The 17,570-nt window shown below is 45.2% G+C and overlaps 4 protein-coding genes across 4 annotated transcripts; 1 reads left to right on the top strand and 3 right to left on the bottom strand.

Moving 5' to 3' along the window:
- Positions 1 to 65: 65 nt before the first annotated feature.
- On the top strand, positions 66 to 3,454 carry LOC120454257 (conserved oligomeric Golgi complex subunit 3). Its single transcript, XM_039639392.2, has 8 exons — positions 66 to 273; positions 332 to 844; positions 900 to 1,387; positions 1,440 to 1,579; positions 1,639 to 1,799; positions 1,858 to 1,987; positions 2,046 to 2,788; positions 2,850 to 3,454. The coding sequence occupies exons 1-8, from the start codon at positions 109 to 111 to the stop codon at positions 3,225 to 3,227; spliced, it is 2,718 nt and encodes a 905-aa protein (XP_039495326.1). The 5' UTR covers positions 66 to 108; the 3' UTR covers positions 3,228 to 3,454.
- LOC120454261 (AN1-type zinc finger protein 2A) lies at positions 3,379 to 4,674 on the bottom strand. The gene is made up of 3 exons (XM_039639407.2): positions 4,457 to 4,674; positions 3,865 to 4,388; positions 3,379 to 3,724 (listed from the first exon to the last, which is right to left on the bottom strand). The coding sequence occupies exons 1-3, from the start codon at positions 4,509 to 4,511 to the stop codon at positions 3,557 to 3,559; spliced, it is 747 nt and encodes a 248-aa protein (XP_039495341.2). The 5' UTR covers positions 4,512 to 4,674; the 3' UTR covers positions 3,379 to 3,556.
- Positions 4,675 to 5,025: 351 nt separating this feature from the next.
- Positions 5,026 to 7,458, bottom strand: LOC120458288 (sorting nexin-2). The gene is made up of 5 exons (XM_039645886.2): positions 7,175 to 7,458; positions 6,866 to 6,969; positions 5,911 to 6,796; positions 5,702 to 5,854; positions 5,026 to 5,638 (listed from the first exon to the last, which is right to left on the bottom strand). The coding sequence occupies exons 1-5, from the start codon at positions 7,355 to 7,357 to the stop codon at positions 5,588 to 5,590; spliced, it is 1,377 nt and encodes a 458-aa protein (XP_039501820.1). The 5' UTR covers positions 7,358 to 7,458; the 3' UTR covers positions 5,026 to 5,587.
- A 2,208-nt stretch (positions 7,459 to 9,666) lies between these two features.
- On the bottom strand, positions 9,667 to 11,306 carry LOC120449856 (lipase 3). Its single transcript, XM_039632519.1, has 3 exons — positions 11,170 to 11,306; positions 10,202 to 10,924; positions 9,667 to 10,140 (listed from the first exon to the last, which is right to left on the bottom strand). Exons 1-3 carry the CDS (start codon positions 11,272 to 11,274, stop codon positions 9,736 to 9,738), a joined length of 1,233 nt encoding a protein of 410 aa, XP_039488453.1. The 5' UTR covers positions 11,275 to 11,306; the 3' UTR covers positions 9,667 to 9,735.
- Positions 11,307 to 17,570: the final 6,264 nt, after the last annotated feature.

Below are 17,570 nucleotides of genomic sequence, written 5' to 3'. Positions count from 1 at the left end.
TACTCATAGTTCTAGCTAGGTCTTCCTGCACAGCTGAGCATCGCTGGAAGGCGCAGAGCTGCCATCTCTGAACAGCTGATTGATTGTTTCCAAATCCGCCGCAGAAAAATGGATGACGTCGAACGAATTCAGAGCGAGAATGAGAATTTGCGGAAGATTCGCAACCGCCTGATGCAATGGGAGTCCAAAACGGACCCGCTGGCTGCGCTGAGTATCCAGCAAGAGGAGCACCTGGACGTCCTGACCAATCTGTGGCGCGACAGCGGACCTTCGGTGAGTGGATATCCTCCTCGAGTGGCAATCAGAGATTTGCTAACCGATTCTTTTGTAGGCACCGGTAACGACTACGCCCACCCCGGCGGGTTCCAGCGATTTACCGGCAGTCACACCCTTGCAAAGTGGCGATGACATTAAGCTACCTGAGGAGGGACTCCAGAACACCAATGAGTTTCTGCTCTGGTTCGCGGACGTCAGCGCGGAGATCGAGCAACGTGGCGATGCCGATTACCACAAATACCTGCAGCAGCTGGAGCAGCGCAAGGCGGAGTGCTCCCACATGCTGGACCAGATCGCTGGGGCCATGGAGCGCCTGGGCGCCCTGTGCGACGAGTACGACTTTGTGTCGCAGAAGACAAGCGCTCTGAACACGGCCAGCGAGCAGTTGATCGAGGAGCAGGAGAGGCTGCAGGAGCTGAGTCACGAGATTCAACGCCGTCTGCACTACTTCAGCCAAGTGGAGTTGCTTAACCAGCGACTTCAGAGCCCCACGCTTTCGGTGGCTAGCGAAGCGTTCCGTGAGTGCCTCAACAAGATCGACGAATGCCTAAACTACATCGAGGAGAATGTGAGCTTTGTTGTTAGTCTTCGGTCATCCGTGTACTAATTGCCTTTATTGATAGCCCAAATTCAAGGACGCGGCCGCCTACAATGTGAAGTACAGGCAGTGCCTGGCCAAAGCCTCGGGTCTGGTGCGCAACTACGTAACGAGCGTGATAAACCAGGCCACCGAGGCCACGCTCCATCCCAAGAACAATGTGCCGGATGCCTCCACTGCCCTCAAGGCACCAGATGCCGCGTTTGCTCTCTACTACGGGAAATATCAAACGGCCGCGGCGAGGGTGAAGCGGGTTGCCCAATTGATTGAGGCTCGGTCGGAGCACAGCCAGGACTACGCCCAGTTGATGGCGGACCTACAGCAGCACTACTTGTCTCAGCGGGCCAGCGTTATGTCGCCGGCGGTGAATCAGTCCATACAAAACGTTAAGGTGGCCCACAAAGGGGATCACTGCTCTCTCACCAGAAGCGCCTGCGCCTTTTTAGTGCACGTTTGCCAAGACGAACAGCGTTTGTTCTACCAGTTCTTCAGCACAGGAGCGCCACACCTGACGTAAGACATATGCGTACATGCAAACTAGGATTGATCTCACTTTTCAACGCAGGGTTTATCTGGAAGGCTTGTGCACCATTCTGTACGATACCATGCGACCCTTTATTATACACATTAATCACTTGGAAACGCTGGCGGAGATTTGCTCCATTCTACGGATTGAAATGCTGGAGGAGCATGTCCAGCAGAACCGTAAGTGTACCTAATCCGGTAGTAATCAAACCTCATTTTATTGTGCCTGTATCTATCAGCTGTTGCACTGGAGGCCTTTGCCACCATCGCTCACCAATTGCTGCAGGATGTGCAGGAGCGTTTGGTCTTTCGAGCGCATCTATACCTGCAGTCGGACATTCAGAACTTTAATCCCTCATCCGGAGATTTGGCCTATCCGGAAAAGTTGGAAATGATGGAGGTGAGTGGCTTGGGGAGATTTAAACTGATTGAAAACTAAAATCAAGTATTTATTTCAGAGTATTGCCTTGTCCCTGCAAGAACCCGCCCCTTTGCGTCGCTCCGATTCTCGCAACTCCATGATATCCAGTGTCTCGAGTGCTGTGGAGACGGAAAGCGTGGCCACTGCCTACACGGTGAAGCAAATGAGTAAGATGATGAAGCCTTTCAGTCAGAAGGAAAATAAACTTTTTAACTATGTATATAGATTCCCCGGCTGATCTGCATGGCATGTGGTATCCCACCGTGCGCCGGACACTGGTGTGCCTCTCAAGGCTTTACCGCTGCGTGGATCGACCCATTTTCCAAGGACTCTCTCAGGAAGCGCTCAAGCTGTGCATCCAGAGTGTTTCTCATGCGGCGGGCAAGATTTCAGGCAACAAGACGCCGATTGACGGCGAACTCTTCGAAATCAAGCATCTCCTTATTCTGCGGGAACAGATTGCACCGTTTCGTGTGGACTTTACGGTGAAGGAAACGTCGTTGGACTTCAGCAAGGTGAAGACGGCTGCCTTTGGTCTGCTGCAGAAGCGCAAACAGCTCTTTTCGATGGGCAGCAATAATGCTCTGTTGGAATTCCTTCTGGAGGGCACGCCCCAGATCAAGGAGCATTTGCTCGACTCTCGCAAGGAAGTGGACCGTCAGCTAAAGTCAGTGTGCGAGAAGTACATCAAGGATGCGGTTCACATGCTGGTGGGCCCTCTCGTCACATTCCTGGAGAAAGCGCAGGCTCTGTTGGCGCAATCCAATCCAGCCACGCCTCAATCGCCGGAGTCGACGAAAGCCAGTTACGTTCTAAGGCAAAGTCCGTGGGCCAGTCCGCAGCAGATCAGCAGTATAATCCAGGAGACTCAGCGCCTGATCAAGGCCAAGTTGGCGGTGCTGCAGCGTTCCATGCAGCTCTACCTAAGCAATCGTGATACAGAGTTCATCATCTTTAGACCGATCCGAGTAAGGTTTTATTGCGTTTGCTCACGAAGTATGATTAATCCATCTCTATATTTCCATGCAGAACAACATCATTCAATCGTTTGTGAAGCTAGAACAACTGCTGACCACTAATGGTTACTCCACAGATGATATGATCATCACGAGTTGTCCGTCGGCGGAGCAAGTGTCCATACTCTTATCCAGTGCCAGTATTTTGGCCGCCGAGGGTGTCGCCAGTTTTGCAGCAGCAGCGCGCAAAATCAGCACGTCGTCATCGGTGGAAGGTTCCACGGTGGGCAGAAAGTTAAGCACGCTGTCCAATAAATCTGAGCTGGTGGAGGAGCCGAAGGTTGAAGAAGCGGCTGGTCAAAAAGAAGTGGCTCCCGCGGAAGTTACGGCACCGGCCAAGATCGTGGAGGAGCAAGTGGCGGAAACGCAAACGCAGGCCAGCACCGAATAATTTGCAATGTATCTGTATAACTATAAACGTGTATCTATTTATGTAGCTAAGCCTTGTATCATATTTATCTGAGTAAGATCTGTTCGCAATAGGGTCGATTCCCTTATTTCCCTTTAACGATCCGTGTTAATAACTATCTATGCTTTCCAAATTTAGAATTAACATTGATTTATTTTTGCTAAAGCACGAAGAATGTGACGAAGTCGAAGTAAATTACCAACATATAATTACGATAACGGAGTTTCATTAACATCTAGTAGTTGGGCAGATTTCTAGCTGCTGGTCAAGTGATGGATATGTTGAGAGCTGGCTGCGCTGCCTTCGGAGAACTAGGACAGCAGGCACTTGTCCTTGGCATTTCCCTGCTGATTGTTACCCCCGCCCACAGTCACCTGCTGGGCGTTGTTTGTTGCCGGAGGTTGGCGGTTGCCTTCCGCCGCGTCATCCTGCTCCATGATTGATAAGGCTAGGGCTCGTGCCAGCGCCTCGTCCTCGCTCTGCAAGTATTTAAATCATGTAGAGTAAAGTTTAATAAAAGTCTAGAACGGTCTAGATATGTTTAACATGCTTCTATTAATAGACTTATGAATCATTCAGCTACTCTTCCCATCAAGCTAAGACCAGCTTGCCAACTCACCATATTGCCCTGAATGTTTTGTACTTGTGTGGCCTGCACAGGTCGAGGTCTGGTGCTGCTGCTGGTGGGCTTGCTCTGCCTGCGTCTCTCGGCCGCCTGGGCAGCCATGGATCGGGAGTCTGAGGAGGTCTTGAATATGGACTGCCATCCCCCACTGCCCGACGATGTCGAAGGTGCTGGCATTGGCTTGCAGTCGTGGTCGCTGGTGTGGCGATGACGCAGGCAAAAGTTCAGGCGGCACTGCGAACAGGTCACTGGGATGAGCTCCTTGCGCTTGCAGCCCTTGGCATTGCAGCGGTTGGTGTAGATCTTCTTGCTCTCCGACTTGCACTGCTGGTCAATGTGCTGGCCGACAGTGACATCGGGCTCCACTCCAGGTGGCGTGGGCACGGGCTCCCGACACAGTGGGCAGACGGGCACCTGCACGTTCTTCTTGTAGGCTCCTGGACAGCTGTGACGGTCGTAGCTGTAGTGTGAGGCGCAGAAGACCTTGTCGCAGGAGTCGCACTTAACGGGCAGAAAATCTGGACGTGGATAAAACTTAATTCAATTAGCTTCTGCTTCCTGGTTGGCGTATGGTATCTGATCTTACCCAATCTGTTGCAGGTTGCCTCGCTGCAGTGCTGTCCTAGGTGTGGAAATTCCATGATTGTACTTCTCCGGTTACTGTTTTCCTTTACACTAAGCAGATGTGTTGGGGCAGATCCTATATATGGCTGTTATTTGGAAAACTTCGAGAAACAAATGGGTTTGTAAATGACTAAACACTTATTTTTTTGTTGTGTTCAGTGTGACCGTTGAGTCAGTTATGAAGAATACGCCCCACAGAAAGTGCAGTATTTGAAAAATACCAGAACACCGTCGCTGGCAATAAACAAATAATTCATTTAAAATATTCAGTTTTTAGCAAAAACAAAAGCAATTTCAATGCTATTATGTACCTGTAAAATGCATATATATTAATGAATATCAACAAATTAAAAAATCATAACATTTACGTTGAAAATTTAGTTTAGCTTCACCGCATTTTTGCCTGCACAGAAGTTACAGATTGATATTGAAATTTACTCAGAATTTTGCCTCTTTGAAAATATTTCAAAAATATGCAAAATGAAAAAGTAAAAATTCTAATATTCATATATATACAACACAACACGAAAATATTTACATCTATACATATTTACAAATTTATTGTTGAAATGCTCTGTTTGTCATGATACAAAATGTTTAATTGGAATATATATATATAAATACATAAGTATACCAACAGTAAACAGGGAAACCCATTTCCCAATAATAATGGTATAAACTTCAATTTGGAAATCGCCAATGAGTCTTCTTCACTTTCAACTAACTAACTATAGATCCATGGCTGTTTTTTAGATAATACCGAATACATGTTTTGAATGAGAATACGCAGAGTCTTGGCTCTGCAGCAAACTTTCAGCTTTCTGATAATAATTACTGTGTTCGAATAAAGAGATAGAGGCTTTGTGAATGCAAAGAGAAGGTTGAACCTTTCCATGCTTGAGAGGAATCGAAAGCAGTTTCCCAAAAAATACGAGCTTCGGCGGCAAATTGCTAGATAAGTGCTGAAGGCGAAATTGTAGCTCCAAATCGCAAGATTAAGATCGAATTTGGTCCCGCAGAATAAGTTCATAGCGCGCACTGCTGTTGGTTATGTAAAAAGTTTCTGGAAATGCAACGATCATCGGAATAAAAGTTAAACGATTTCACGGGCAAACGGAGCAAAGGCCTCCCAATAGCTGACGATCTGCAAAGCAAAGAGAATCGTTAACAAACAGCGTGTTCTCGGTGAAGAAATTTGGATATCTACCTGTTGCTGATGCGCCATTTGGTCTTCTATATACTTGATAATGTTTACTTTAAAGTCTTTAACTCTGGTCAATTCGAAACGCTCCATCTCGCGCTTAATTTCCGCGGAAATGTCGTCGAACTGTTGCTGACAGCGCTGCACCTTGCCCTGCCACTGTAAAATTCAAACAATGATTCATTGGGAAAATATAAAGACCTTGCCACACTCACCTCGTCCACTTCTTGCTGGGCCTGGTCAAGCTTATCCGCCCTGTTGGCGAGCTCGAAGCGTCCACGGTTCTCCCGCCTCTTGGACAACTGCATTTGTGCGTACTGCCAGTTCTGGAATGCTTTGACGCGCTCATGGAAAATGCACTTGATGGCGCCGAACAGGCCCAAGTAGTCCTTGATAAACTCGGCCAGAATGAAGAAGTCCGAGTTGGCCTGCTCGGAGCGCAGTAGCTCTATCTTCTCCTCCACATCCGCCAGGTTGGACAGCGCTCTGGAGAGCCCAGTGTGCTCCTCGCAAGTGCTTAGCATGGCCGCCGACTTGGCCACCAAACCAGTGAGCAGCGACAGCTCACGACGCGACGTGACCAGCGATTTCATGGCATTGTGCAGCTTCTGCAGATTGGCGTCCAGGCTCTCCACCTCGGTGATCTTGTCGTCGAACCACGGATCGTTCTCGTCCATTTTGTAGGTAATCTTGTTCACAGTCTCGCCCACTTTGTTAAACAGGCGGATCACGCCGGCTCCACTGAGGGCAGAGGTATTCACAGAACGCGGCAACTCCTGGTCGCTCTCCAGAAAGTTCATAAAGTCCAGATCCACGCGCAGCACCGGATGCTGGGCGGTACGGTGTACGAATCGCTCCAGAGCCGCCCGACGGATCTCCACCCACTCCTGGGTCATGGGCGTGCCCGGCTCGCTCTGCTGCGGGCTAATCTTCACCTTGGTGCTGCCGATGATGTTCTTGGAGGGCGCCGGCGGTATGATGCGGCCCAGCCGCATGTACTTGCCCACCAGCAAATCATGGATGCCCAGGAAATCGCTGAAGCGCCGAAGGGTGCTGAACTCGCTGCGCTTGAATTTGGGAATGTTCGTTTTGGTCGTTACCCTGGTGGAGGCGATTAGAGTTTCATGCTAGTGCATCATGTTTTCTATGATAAGGAACTGTGTGACTCACTTGTAGGCCAAGTAGGAGCCCATGCCATCGCCGATTTTCTGCGGATCCGAGACCACGATGCTGATAAAGAAGTCGCCATCCTCGGTGAGCACCTCCTGCAGCGGCTAAAGCGGATTGGGAGTGCAATAAGACGCAAATTCTATGTGTCCCTATGGAGCAACAAGCTTTGCTGGTGGGCGGCACTCGTGACGTAGCCACTAAACCAAACAAAGCGAGCGCTGATAAAGCGACTGACGACGCCCCGAAATAGGAGCTCAATTACTGGGGCCACCGATGCGGGCTGCATCAGCGTTTTTTGCCCCCACTTACGTGTATATCCCCGATGCTGCTGGGACTTAGGGCCGACACGAAAAGATCACTCTCGTTCCGATCCAGAGTTACGCTGCCCGGCGCTGGCACCTCCTCCTCTTCGTCCTCTGATCCCGAGGCCGCACCGTTGTTGATGTCCACCTCGGCGAAGTCGCGCGTGTGTTCCGGGCTTTCCACCTCCATGTTTGCTGGTATTACTCTGCGATTTTATTTTAAATTAATTGTAATTATCGGAATTTTTTTACTCGTTTCGTTTCGGTCGCCCAGCAGTGTGACCAGACAGCTGGATCAATTAGATGCGGAAAAGCTGTCCGAAAGCTTTCAGTATTTAACAGTACGTTAAAAATACTGCAAGTGGAACGGTGTTCACGGTTAAACTTGAAAAAACCGTTACAAACTTTTCATGAACACAATATGAAAAAGGAAATATATAATGTTAAATAATAAGTTTTAGTTTCGATTACTGTATTTTTCTCAAGCTATTACATACTTTAATAATTCCAACTTGTTTTGGGAGACAGCCTTCTCTTAAAATTCTTGTAAGCATTGCCTTTGATAAATTAAAAAAGGTTGCTCATAATTTGTGCCTTGTTTTTGATTAAGTAAATGCGTATTTAATTACTTTCAACCCCGAAACTTTTTGGCACAAACAAGACACTCTTTTCGGCAGAGAAACGGAAATTCCATTAGACTAATAAATTAAGAAGACGTATGTTCCAGTAAAAGTGTTTTGTTTGCATAAGGGATCAAGTGATAAAAATGTATGATTTAGCTTCAAGTTTTGGCACTATTAATTATAAAATTGCACAACATACCTAGTTTATTAGAGCCTTAATAACTATAAAAAAGAGGTTCTGCTTCTCCTGCGACCTTTTCTTTTTCAGGAGCAATCTGCATTCTGCTTAACTTTTCGACAATAAACATTTGGCCAACTACATGTACGACACTTTGTCGACGTCTTGGCTGGGAGTAAGATTTCTTGCGATTTTCTGTTATTTTTGCTTTGTTTCCTTGTCGGGGCATATTTTTATGCGGAAAATTTTCAATTTTTGCAATTGCAAGTTTCTGTTGCCGCTGCTTGTTTTTCCAGCTCTTGGTCTACCCCTCCCCCTTGGTTTTTTGGCGACTTTTGTTTAAATTATGCATACAGAAGTGTCGCTGCCACTTAGGAAAAGACAGGAGAGGAAAGGGGCGGAAAAGGGTGGAAGAGTGGGGGAAAAGTGGGAAAAGTTTGTCAGCGCTTGGCCAGTCACTGTGGATTTTCCGCATGAGAAATACTTTTAACACTTTCTGTTTGCCTTTTCCAACAAATTGAAAACGAAAATAAAGGATTATAGGGTCAGGTTTTAAGCGGCCCAAATCGCCAGATTTATAACCCACCCAGATGTCTGGCTTTATCTTTTTCCCGCAACCCCCTCCTGGCGACAAAAAAATCTTTTACACTTTATTAATTTCACTCCCCTGTTGCCCTTGATGATCTGCCATTTTCTTTCGCTGTAAACTTTTTCGCGAATTCACTTTTTTGTTTGCCTCCATCGACGCACTTGAGCCTCGTCACCAGCATTATCCTCTTCCACATCAGCGGTCTGCGATTAATAAAGGCATGCGGTTTAATTGCCAGCGGACTTTAATGGCTGTAATGGTTAATGGGCGAAGTGGGCGAGGGGGTAAAGTGAAGCCTGGCGAAGTGCGAAGATGAGTGAGCACTGAACGGGAATTACTTAGAGTCAATTAATTATCTAGGTGGTTCACCAGCTAAGCGCTTTTGGACTTAAGTAGATCTAACAAGCCAACAAACTGATAACAACTGCGATAAGAAATTCCTGCCATTTGAAAAGAAATGTGTATGTGAATCAGTAAATAGTTGCACACGATTAGGGATTAGAGCTGAATAATTGATAAAAATCTCTTAAACGAATAATAAAGGTTAAATTTAGACCATTGTTCAAATAGTCATAGGTATACGCTATCAAACTGATTTTTTATCCAAGTATTTACTATTTCTTATATAAGACTTGTTTTAAATTCCCAACAATTGCCCTTCCCTTGCCACAAGTTCGAGCTGCATTTTATTCCCTTTCAATGCATTTTTCCGACCGAGTGATAAACGCCCTCGTCGCCCTTAACCACATAAATCATCATTATAAGCATATTTGCAAGTGGCCTCCAACCAAACCGCCAAACAGACCAACTCGCGGATACCCCACTGCTAATTACGGCCATCTGGGGAGGAGTGGGAAAAGGTTACGTAAGTGAAGATGAAACCAGCTAGCCACGATATCCAGTCCCAGCCAGCGATAATGTTTGTCAACAAACCGGAGGGAAAAAAGTTGTACATCAGAGAGGCGTGACCACGGCCAAGTTAAGAGGAGCAGACAGACTGGGAAAAAAAGCCACCAGCAGCCACTTGTTAGCTGGTAATTAGCCCTGCACGTTTGTCATTCTGGCCCACAAGTTCACCAGCTTACAGTGCATTTCTCAGAAATATTCGCTAAGCTGGAAACAAATCATGTATTTTAATCATAATCTTTCATAATCATTGGCCATAAATGATATCGTTTTCAAATCTCATTTTTAGTTACCCCCGCATCGTATGCTTTACTGTAGTCCAAAACCAAGTCGTTGATCACCTTTTTCACCTCCGTGGCGAAGATAAAGTCCAAGTGACCCCACGTGGGATCGGGCACCTCGTGAAGCACTGCCAAATTGGGCAGTAGATCGGGCAGCCGGGAGATGTCCTGCTTATTTGCCGATCCATCAGACAAGCCGTAGTACAAATACAGCTCGGCGGTGATTTTGGTGAGATCATATGCCGGAGGCTCCGGCACACCGTAGTACTCCAAGTTCCGCTTGGTTCCCCAGTCGTACAAACGGAAATCGTTGGAGGCGTAGGACTGAATGTAGTGAATGGCCTGGTTCGAGGACACGCCAGCGGGATGCGTTTCGGCAATTTGCGGTAATAGAGTCTTGAATTGGTTGAATAGACGGCATTAAAATGATGTTCATATCAGGAGTTCCATCACTCACCTGGTTAAGGTTGCCAATTTCAGGACCTCCCCACAGGATGGCCAAGGTCTTGCAGTAGCTGAGCATCAGTGGCCGATTGCTGCAGGTGGTGTCCAGTATTCGCTGGATGAACGCATTCTGCGGCAGCAGTACCTGGTTTTCCAGCAGTGTGGAGCCAATGCCATGGTGACCAAATAGTGGAGCGGTGCCCACGATGAGTTCCTCCGTCGTGTTGCCCATGTAGACGGGCGGTGCCAGCATGTGCGCCGTCTTGATCTTGGCATTATATTCCGACCGATGGGCGCCCATTACGAAGAAGGATGTGCAGCCCTGGGAGTGGCCGACGTAGTGCAGCGCCTGCTGACCCGTCTGGTTCAGGATGTAGTCAATCGTGGTGGGCAGATCGATGGAGCCAATCTCGTGCCAGCTGAACTTCCAGAAGTACGGATGCTTCACATCCAGCCGCGTGTTGTTTCTCGAATAGATGTTGCCACGGGCGTTGCCCAGCCAGACATCGTAGCCTGCATCTGCGTAGTTGTACGGCAGCGCATCCTCCGGTCCATTGAGCAGGAAGCAATCCGAGCAGCTGAACAGCCCGTGCATGATGAGCACCACCGGGCGGACACCACTACCACTGCCCAGCTTCGGGGAGTGGGGTATGCGGAACACATTTAGCACATAGCCGTCCGGGGTTTCCACAAAATGCGATTCGGCCGGATAGCCGTGCTCCTCAATGCGCTCCGCCTGCAACGAACATCAAACTTGAAATGGGGGCTCCAAATGGCTCCAATGGCATTTGAGCATTGGTTAAGGATACGTATGCGAATGAATCTGATTTAAATTTCAGCTTGCACTTCTCCATTTTGCACGAGTTTCACTTCAAATGGTTAGTGACTTATGTCAATATCAAGTTACGTAACTGCGCTTAAATTTCAGAGCATTTAAGCTAGATATCCAACTAACTAATCAACTAACTAACTTTAACGCACCGAAGTCTTGATCCGCTTAAAGGGTATATCGATGAAAGGATCAAAGTCGTCAGTAGCCACTGCTGTAGCCACAACGGCCAAAATAGTTAGCACTTTTGCCAGCATTTCTGGCTGAACTTCTGGCTGCAAGGGCGGTCGTACGACTAAGTGTGTTCGCAAATACCTATTAATCAACTTTAGTTGAATCTAATCTGCGATTGAACGTGGAGTGGGGCTATTTATTAGTGTTTCCTTGATACCAGAAAAGCGCCGCGTAAATCCAAGATTCCTAGATTTATATACTTTTCGCTGTCCATTTGGCTTGTTCAAGGCGATTATCGCAAATTGATACGTTCGCCCCAAGGGGGTTTAATTATTTTATAGCTCTTAAAAGCAATAAACCTAATGCTATTACTGGGTACTCGAAGGTAGGTAAGACTGGAGTAAATTTTAAACAAAAATCAAAGCACCGAAGCTGCCCAGGTGGTATCAAATAATATATTCATATATTTATGAGGCTCTTTATATAAATTGCTCATTTAATTTACTTAGTTATAGACTTAAGCGGCAATTTGCAAACACCTAATAAATTCACTAAATCTCTTAGCCATAAAAAGCTTGACTATTACTGGTCATAAATTTGAACTACATTTAAACTAACTTAAACTCGTCCTGAAAAGTAAGCATAGTTTTAAGGAGTATGCACGCAAACATTAATTAGCTACTTTACCACTCGAAGAATTGCTTGCATCCTTTTATGCCACAATACAATGCCCCACTCCTTGCGGCAGATCCTTTCCCAATCAGACAGAAATTGCAGAGCACGCCTATCAGCGAGTTGCGCCTGACTTGCTGCGATTTTTGCATTATGCCAGTGAATTGTAATGCGGCCGATAGCTGAATGGCTAAAGGGGGGCTGGTGGGGAGTGCGTGGTGACTCGACTGGGCGGTCCAGTGGGTGGCGCTTTCGATGGGGAGCCGACGGGGTGGTGGGGCGTTGGGGGTGAAGCTACCGAGATTGGCATTAAGCGTGGCGAAAGCCACAAATTGCGAGCATCGATGACGGTCGTTCTGCACGAGTTCCCTGCTCAAAGTCTATTTACACTGAACGAAATTGTGGGGTCAGAAAGAGAGGGGTTGGCATTAGTATCAGAAACTAAAATCAATCTGCCACAGAAGCTAAATAATAAGGTTTTGCAATGCACTGCTGGTAATAATACTTCAAAAATGTTCGTTTAAGAACCCCTAAGTTTGCATAAATTTCTTTCAGTGCAGCTTGCCTCGCCCGTCTACGGGTGATATGTGTGTATACGAGTTCGGCATTGTCACGGCAATGTTGGCGCCGTCGGAAATTCTGGGGAAGGAGCGACAAACGGAGCCAAACGTAAATGCGGTTCATTGAAATTACGTGAAGTGCAAGGGGTTTTTCCTTTAAGCCCCTTTAGCAGAACCAAAAGTACGAAAAAGTACAGTACCCACACATGTAGCACCAATAAACAATTTAAGAATATAACAAAAAATTTAAAAACTAGACCATATTCTATTACTCAATAGCTCTGTGATGTAGAAATCATCCAAATTTACTTGAGATCTGTGGCTAAAACTCACTTTAAGTTCGATTTCCAGAGCAAAGGACTCAATTTAAGCTGTGCCACACTCGCAGAAAAAGTCTATATATTTTTTGTAGATAATTGCTGCATAGAAGTAGTGCAGCACAATTATTCGTTGCCTTTTGCAGCTCGTTTGCCAATTGGTTTTGTGGTCTCCTCTGCATCTCAGTTGGCGTTTGGTTTTGGTTTGCTCGGCACTTTCCACTTGCAATTCAATTAAACAACTTAATTGGCCGCCTGATGAGCAACTACTGTCTGCCAAAATGCATTTCGATTGCATAAAACATTTCGTCTCTCTGCCGAAACCATCACCATTTCTCATCCTCTGCAACATCGTGACTTATCTTAAATCTAAAGTTACGCTGCGCCACGTTCATCCACCCACAGATATATATATATATCCACCGATTTGGCCAAGTATTAGGTGACAGACAACGTGTATGGCGAAAACAATAACGTTGGCAATAACCACGTTGTCATCGATGTGTCAAGTTTGCGTTAATGGCCAAGTCAAAAGGCCACTTGCGAGACATCTGCCAAGCCAAAGCAATCTGCCCTTAACATTTTACATTTTTTTTCTTGTATTTTAATGTGCTTTTTTTGTGTCTTCAGAGTTCAGGGCAGAGTTGAATGTCAAGTGTGCACATGGATTTACAAGCATTTGTCTGCGAATATAAACAATGTATAAGTAGTTGGTAATAGATATTGACATTGGCAATTCACTGAAACTGAAAAATGATTTAAGCGATACTTGATGGATTTTTATGGATTATTTTAGATGCATATGAAAAGAGCACTAATTGAAGCCACCATTTCAAATAAATACGTTAATTCAACTAAAATTTCATTGAATTGCATAGTTTTGAACATCATCCCAGTGGCCAAAGGAATGCAGTCACAAAGCAAGCCACTTGCAGCTGCAATGATGATGATTGCATCTAGTTGCATGCGAGCTATCAAAATGCAATATTTCCACTAGAATAAATCCATCGACTTCCCCTAAACTTCTGCTATTTCGCAACGAAAGTGAGTATGCATATGGCATGGTGCAGTTTTTGTGTTGCCTGCTTGCAATTGACAAGCACAATAAATTGTGAAATATGGCCGTTGCCGTTGCCTTGCCGGCTCATCCACATCCTCGTCCTGGAAACTCGTCGAAGGAAAATATTAAAATGTATATATATAGACGAGCGTGTGAATGAAAAATAAATATGTGCAATAAAATGGATAGAAAGTCTAGAAAGGATATGCTCTTCCAAATGAAACTGGACCCAACAAATTTAAAATATGAAAATTGCAAATAAAATACAGAACTTTCGAATATTCACTTAAATAAATCTTGATACAAAATTCGAAACAATTGCGAGCAACTTTTGAGCACTTATCTAAACAATACTCAAACACAATCTTTTTGAAGATATTAAATCAGATTATTTCGTAGAATCAGCAACATGAAAGTGCTATTTTGGCAGAGTAAAGTTGGTTGGACACGTAAATTCCAAAAAAAAAAAAAATACAATAGATCACATAAAGAAGAAGTCAAACAATCGAGCACAGAAAGTTTTTTGACAAATCAGTAGAAATTTACAAGACCAATATAAAAATGAAAAAATATCAAAACATTTTTCAAAAGTGTGGGCGTAGCAGCTTTGGGCGGTTTGAGGGCGTTAGAGTGGGCGTGGCAAAAAGTTTTTTGGCAAATCGATAGAAATTTACAAGACTAATACAAAAATGAAAAAATTTCAAAACATTTTTCAAAAGTGTGGGCGTGGCAGTTTTGGGCGGTTTGTGAGCGTTAGAGTGGGCGTGGCAACATGAATCGACAAACTTGCGCTGCTTCTATGTCTCTGGAGTCTGTATGCTTAATCTCAACTTTCTAGCTTTTGTAGTTCCTGAGATCTCGACGTTCATACGGACGGACAGACGGACAGACGGACAGACGGACAGACGGACAGACGGACGGACAGACGGACATGGCCAGATCGACTCGGCTATTGATCCTGATCAAAAATATATATACTTTATATGGTCGGAAACGCTTCCTTCTGCCTGTTACCAATAGAGCAGCAGACAGGAAGGAAACTTTCAGCACTTTGGCACGCGTTGAAAGAATAAATTGCCAGTGGAAACTATTTATGTATTTATTTTGGGTTTATCCATTTCCAGTTTAGAGATTGATTTTCCATATATGCACGGTAAGTGTTTGCATGCATTAAAGTGCATTTTAAATGTGCATACGCAACCAAACCCGATTGTCCATCACCATCAGCAGCCCACGAGGTGTCGTGACCTGTCCACAGGTGGACAAGTGGATAGGTGAACAGCGGGACAGGTGGACAACTGGACAGGTGAACAGGGTGATGGATGGCCAGGTGACCACAACGCGGAAAGGCAAGTCAAACAGGTGTCGGGCCTTAATTATGTCACAACATTAGCGCGGGAGGTGCGGACATGATATGGCATTGTTGGTTTAAGAAAACCGTGCTCTACTTGCATTTGCCTGAATTGTGTTTTCCGATTACCGACGATAACTCAGATTGAAAATCTATCATCGGTATTCAAACAGAGCTTTTCCACATCTCGTTTTCCAGCATCCTTTTCGTTCATATCTAATTCGTGTTTGATGATTTCGTTTAGCGTGTATGCCCAGTTTGGAAACAATTGGCACCGCTCGAAGTGGTCGATGCTGTGTGTTTCGTTGGTTTATGCCACTTATGCCAACAGCGTGTGTGTGTTGGTAACTCGCCCCCGGACCACGCCCCCGGCGCCCTTACGCCCACCGCTGCATAAACAGCAGCAGCAACTAACTCATGCAAAACCAATTAGGTGCGGTTGTTTCGCATCGCAACATCAACACGATGATGCATTGTACCCAACAGCCAGCCAACCTCTCCCCCCCCCCCTGGCCATTATATTTTAACCAACTTTTAATTATTGCAACGTATATACGCTGGCGTCTGCAGTGTGCTCCGTAAATGGTTTGAGCGGAAAATGCAGCTGGGAAATGTATCACTTTCGTGTTGGTTTTTCATTCGGTTTTTGCTGCTGATTTTTAATAATCCGCAATCTCGAATCCGCTTCTTGGCCAACTCCCATCTCATCTGCTCATTAACGGGTAGCGCTGCTCATGCATTGCATTTGGAGTGGCAGATGGAGGTATATGCACTCAAAAAATTAAGTTGATAGTTTAAAAACCCTACAGATATTTGAAAAAGTGGGTAATAATAAAGGTTTGTTATTTACAAACTTCCATACACAAATGAAAACTATTTAGCATCTTAAAATCAGGAATTGCCACTGATTTCTTTCAGTGCAGATGATGGTTGCTTCAGCATGGATGACTTTTCGCAAAACTCAAACTTCTTGGCACCTCAAGATGTTTGGCCAGCGTTGAGCAATTTGCAAACACTCACTAATTGTTGGTCGAGTGCTTCTGAGTTTTATGGCCGCAATGGCGGAAGCGGAATAAGTGCCATTATTCCTGAGATGAGGAGCTAAACAAGCCAGGGAAACTAAGTTTTTATTGAAAAATTAAGCATTAGGAATTAATAGTATCATTTTACAAGGTATTCCTTCTATGAACTAGAAGATTATATGAATCAAACATGCATTGGAATTCAAATAACAATAAACTATCAGATATGTTGCTAATATAGTATTGTATACCTTAAATATTTGTACTGCTTATTAAGTTTCTGATGGTTAAGTTAATTATGTCTGCTGCACATGCACAATCCATATCCATTAAGGATAAATGCCGGCAGAAATTACAGCATTAAAAGGATAACCGGCGCAGAGTGACAAGGATATCGCCGTTGAACAACTTTCAGCTGTTGCGCCACATTGCTTAATTAAAAGTGACATTGAACCAATCAGTTAAAAAACAAAAATAATGCTACAACTCAACTCGAAACGGATGCTTAAAAATGGGATGACAGTGAAAGTATTAAGTATTAAGTGACAGTATTAAGTAAACAATCGAAAATTATAAATAAACAGCCGTCTGGCTGCGCAATTGATTCGAATTGAGTAATTTACAGCGGCCGGCGAAAGCAATCTGTACAATGCAGTGATTATCCCTGGATCGAGTTGAGTTGTCAATGGAAACATAATAGCCAGGTTATATACATACATAGTTACCAAGTTAGTTAGTTTTTGGTCGTAGATACGCAGGGTGTTATAAAACGGTGTTATAAAGTCGCTTTTGGTTTGGATCGGTTGAGTTATTCTCTGATGAGTTAGTTGGTGGGGGAGCCAACTGTTGATATGCCCGGCTGGGCAAAAGAGTTTCGCATTGTAATCTAACGACCGACTTAACTCGAGCGTTGCGAATGGGGGGCTCCATTCATAAGGGGTAAGTGTGACTGGAGGGGGGCGGTGCGGAGGGGCTGCCAACTGGGCAGTGCGCTTACTTTGGCACTTGCGATGCTTCGGTCGCGCGGCTTTGGCTCATGCCAAACACGTTTCGTCTACAATACACTCGCAGAAATATCTATATATTATGTTGGATGTACTTGGAAGTATCTAAGCAGTTTATTTGTACTTCTTGCATAGTTTTACTTAGTCTTCAATGTTCCAGCAATAAATCTATATAAGAGTCAATGATTTTTCTTTCAGTGCACGCAAGCAGACACAAGCGACACCCGCACTTCAATCGCCACTCACTCCCGGCCACTGCCCATTTAAGCCATTTGAGCCATTCACCCATTTCTTGTGCGAATTGCGAGTGAGGTACGAGTATCTATGAGGTACGTGTATCTATGAGGCACGAGTATCTATGAGATACGTTGTTGGGGCATAGGGAAGGCATGC

Source organism: Drosophila santomea, chromosome 2L (genome assembly GCF_016746245.2).
Source record: "Drosophila santomea strain STO CAGO 1482 chromosome 2L, Prin_Dsan_1.1, whole genome shotgun sequence".
In the NCBI taxonomy this organism is placed as follows: Eukaryota; Metazoa; Arthropoda; class Insecta; order Diptera; family Drosophilidae; genus Drosophila; species Drosophila santomea.
The sequence above is the reverse complement of the archived record's forward strand: the minus strand, read 5'-3'. Positions and strand labels throughout refer to the sequence as shown.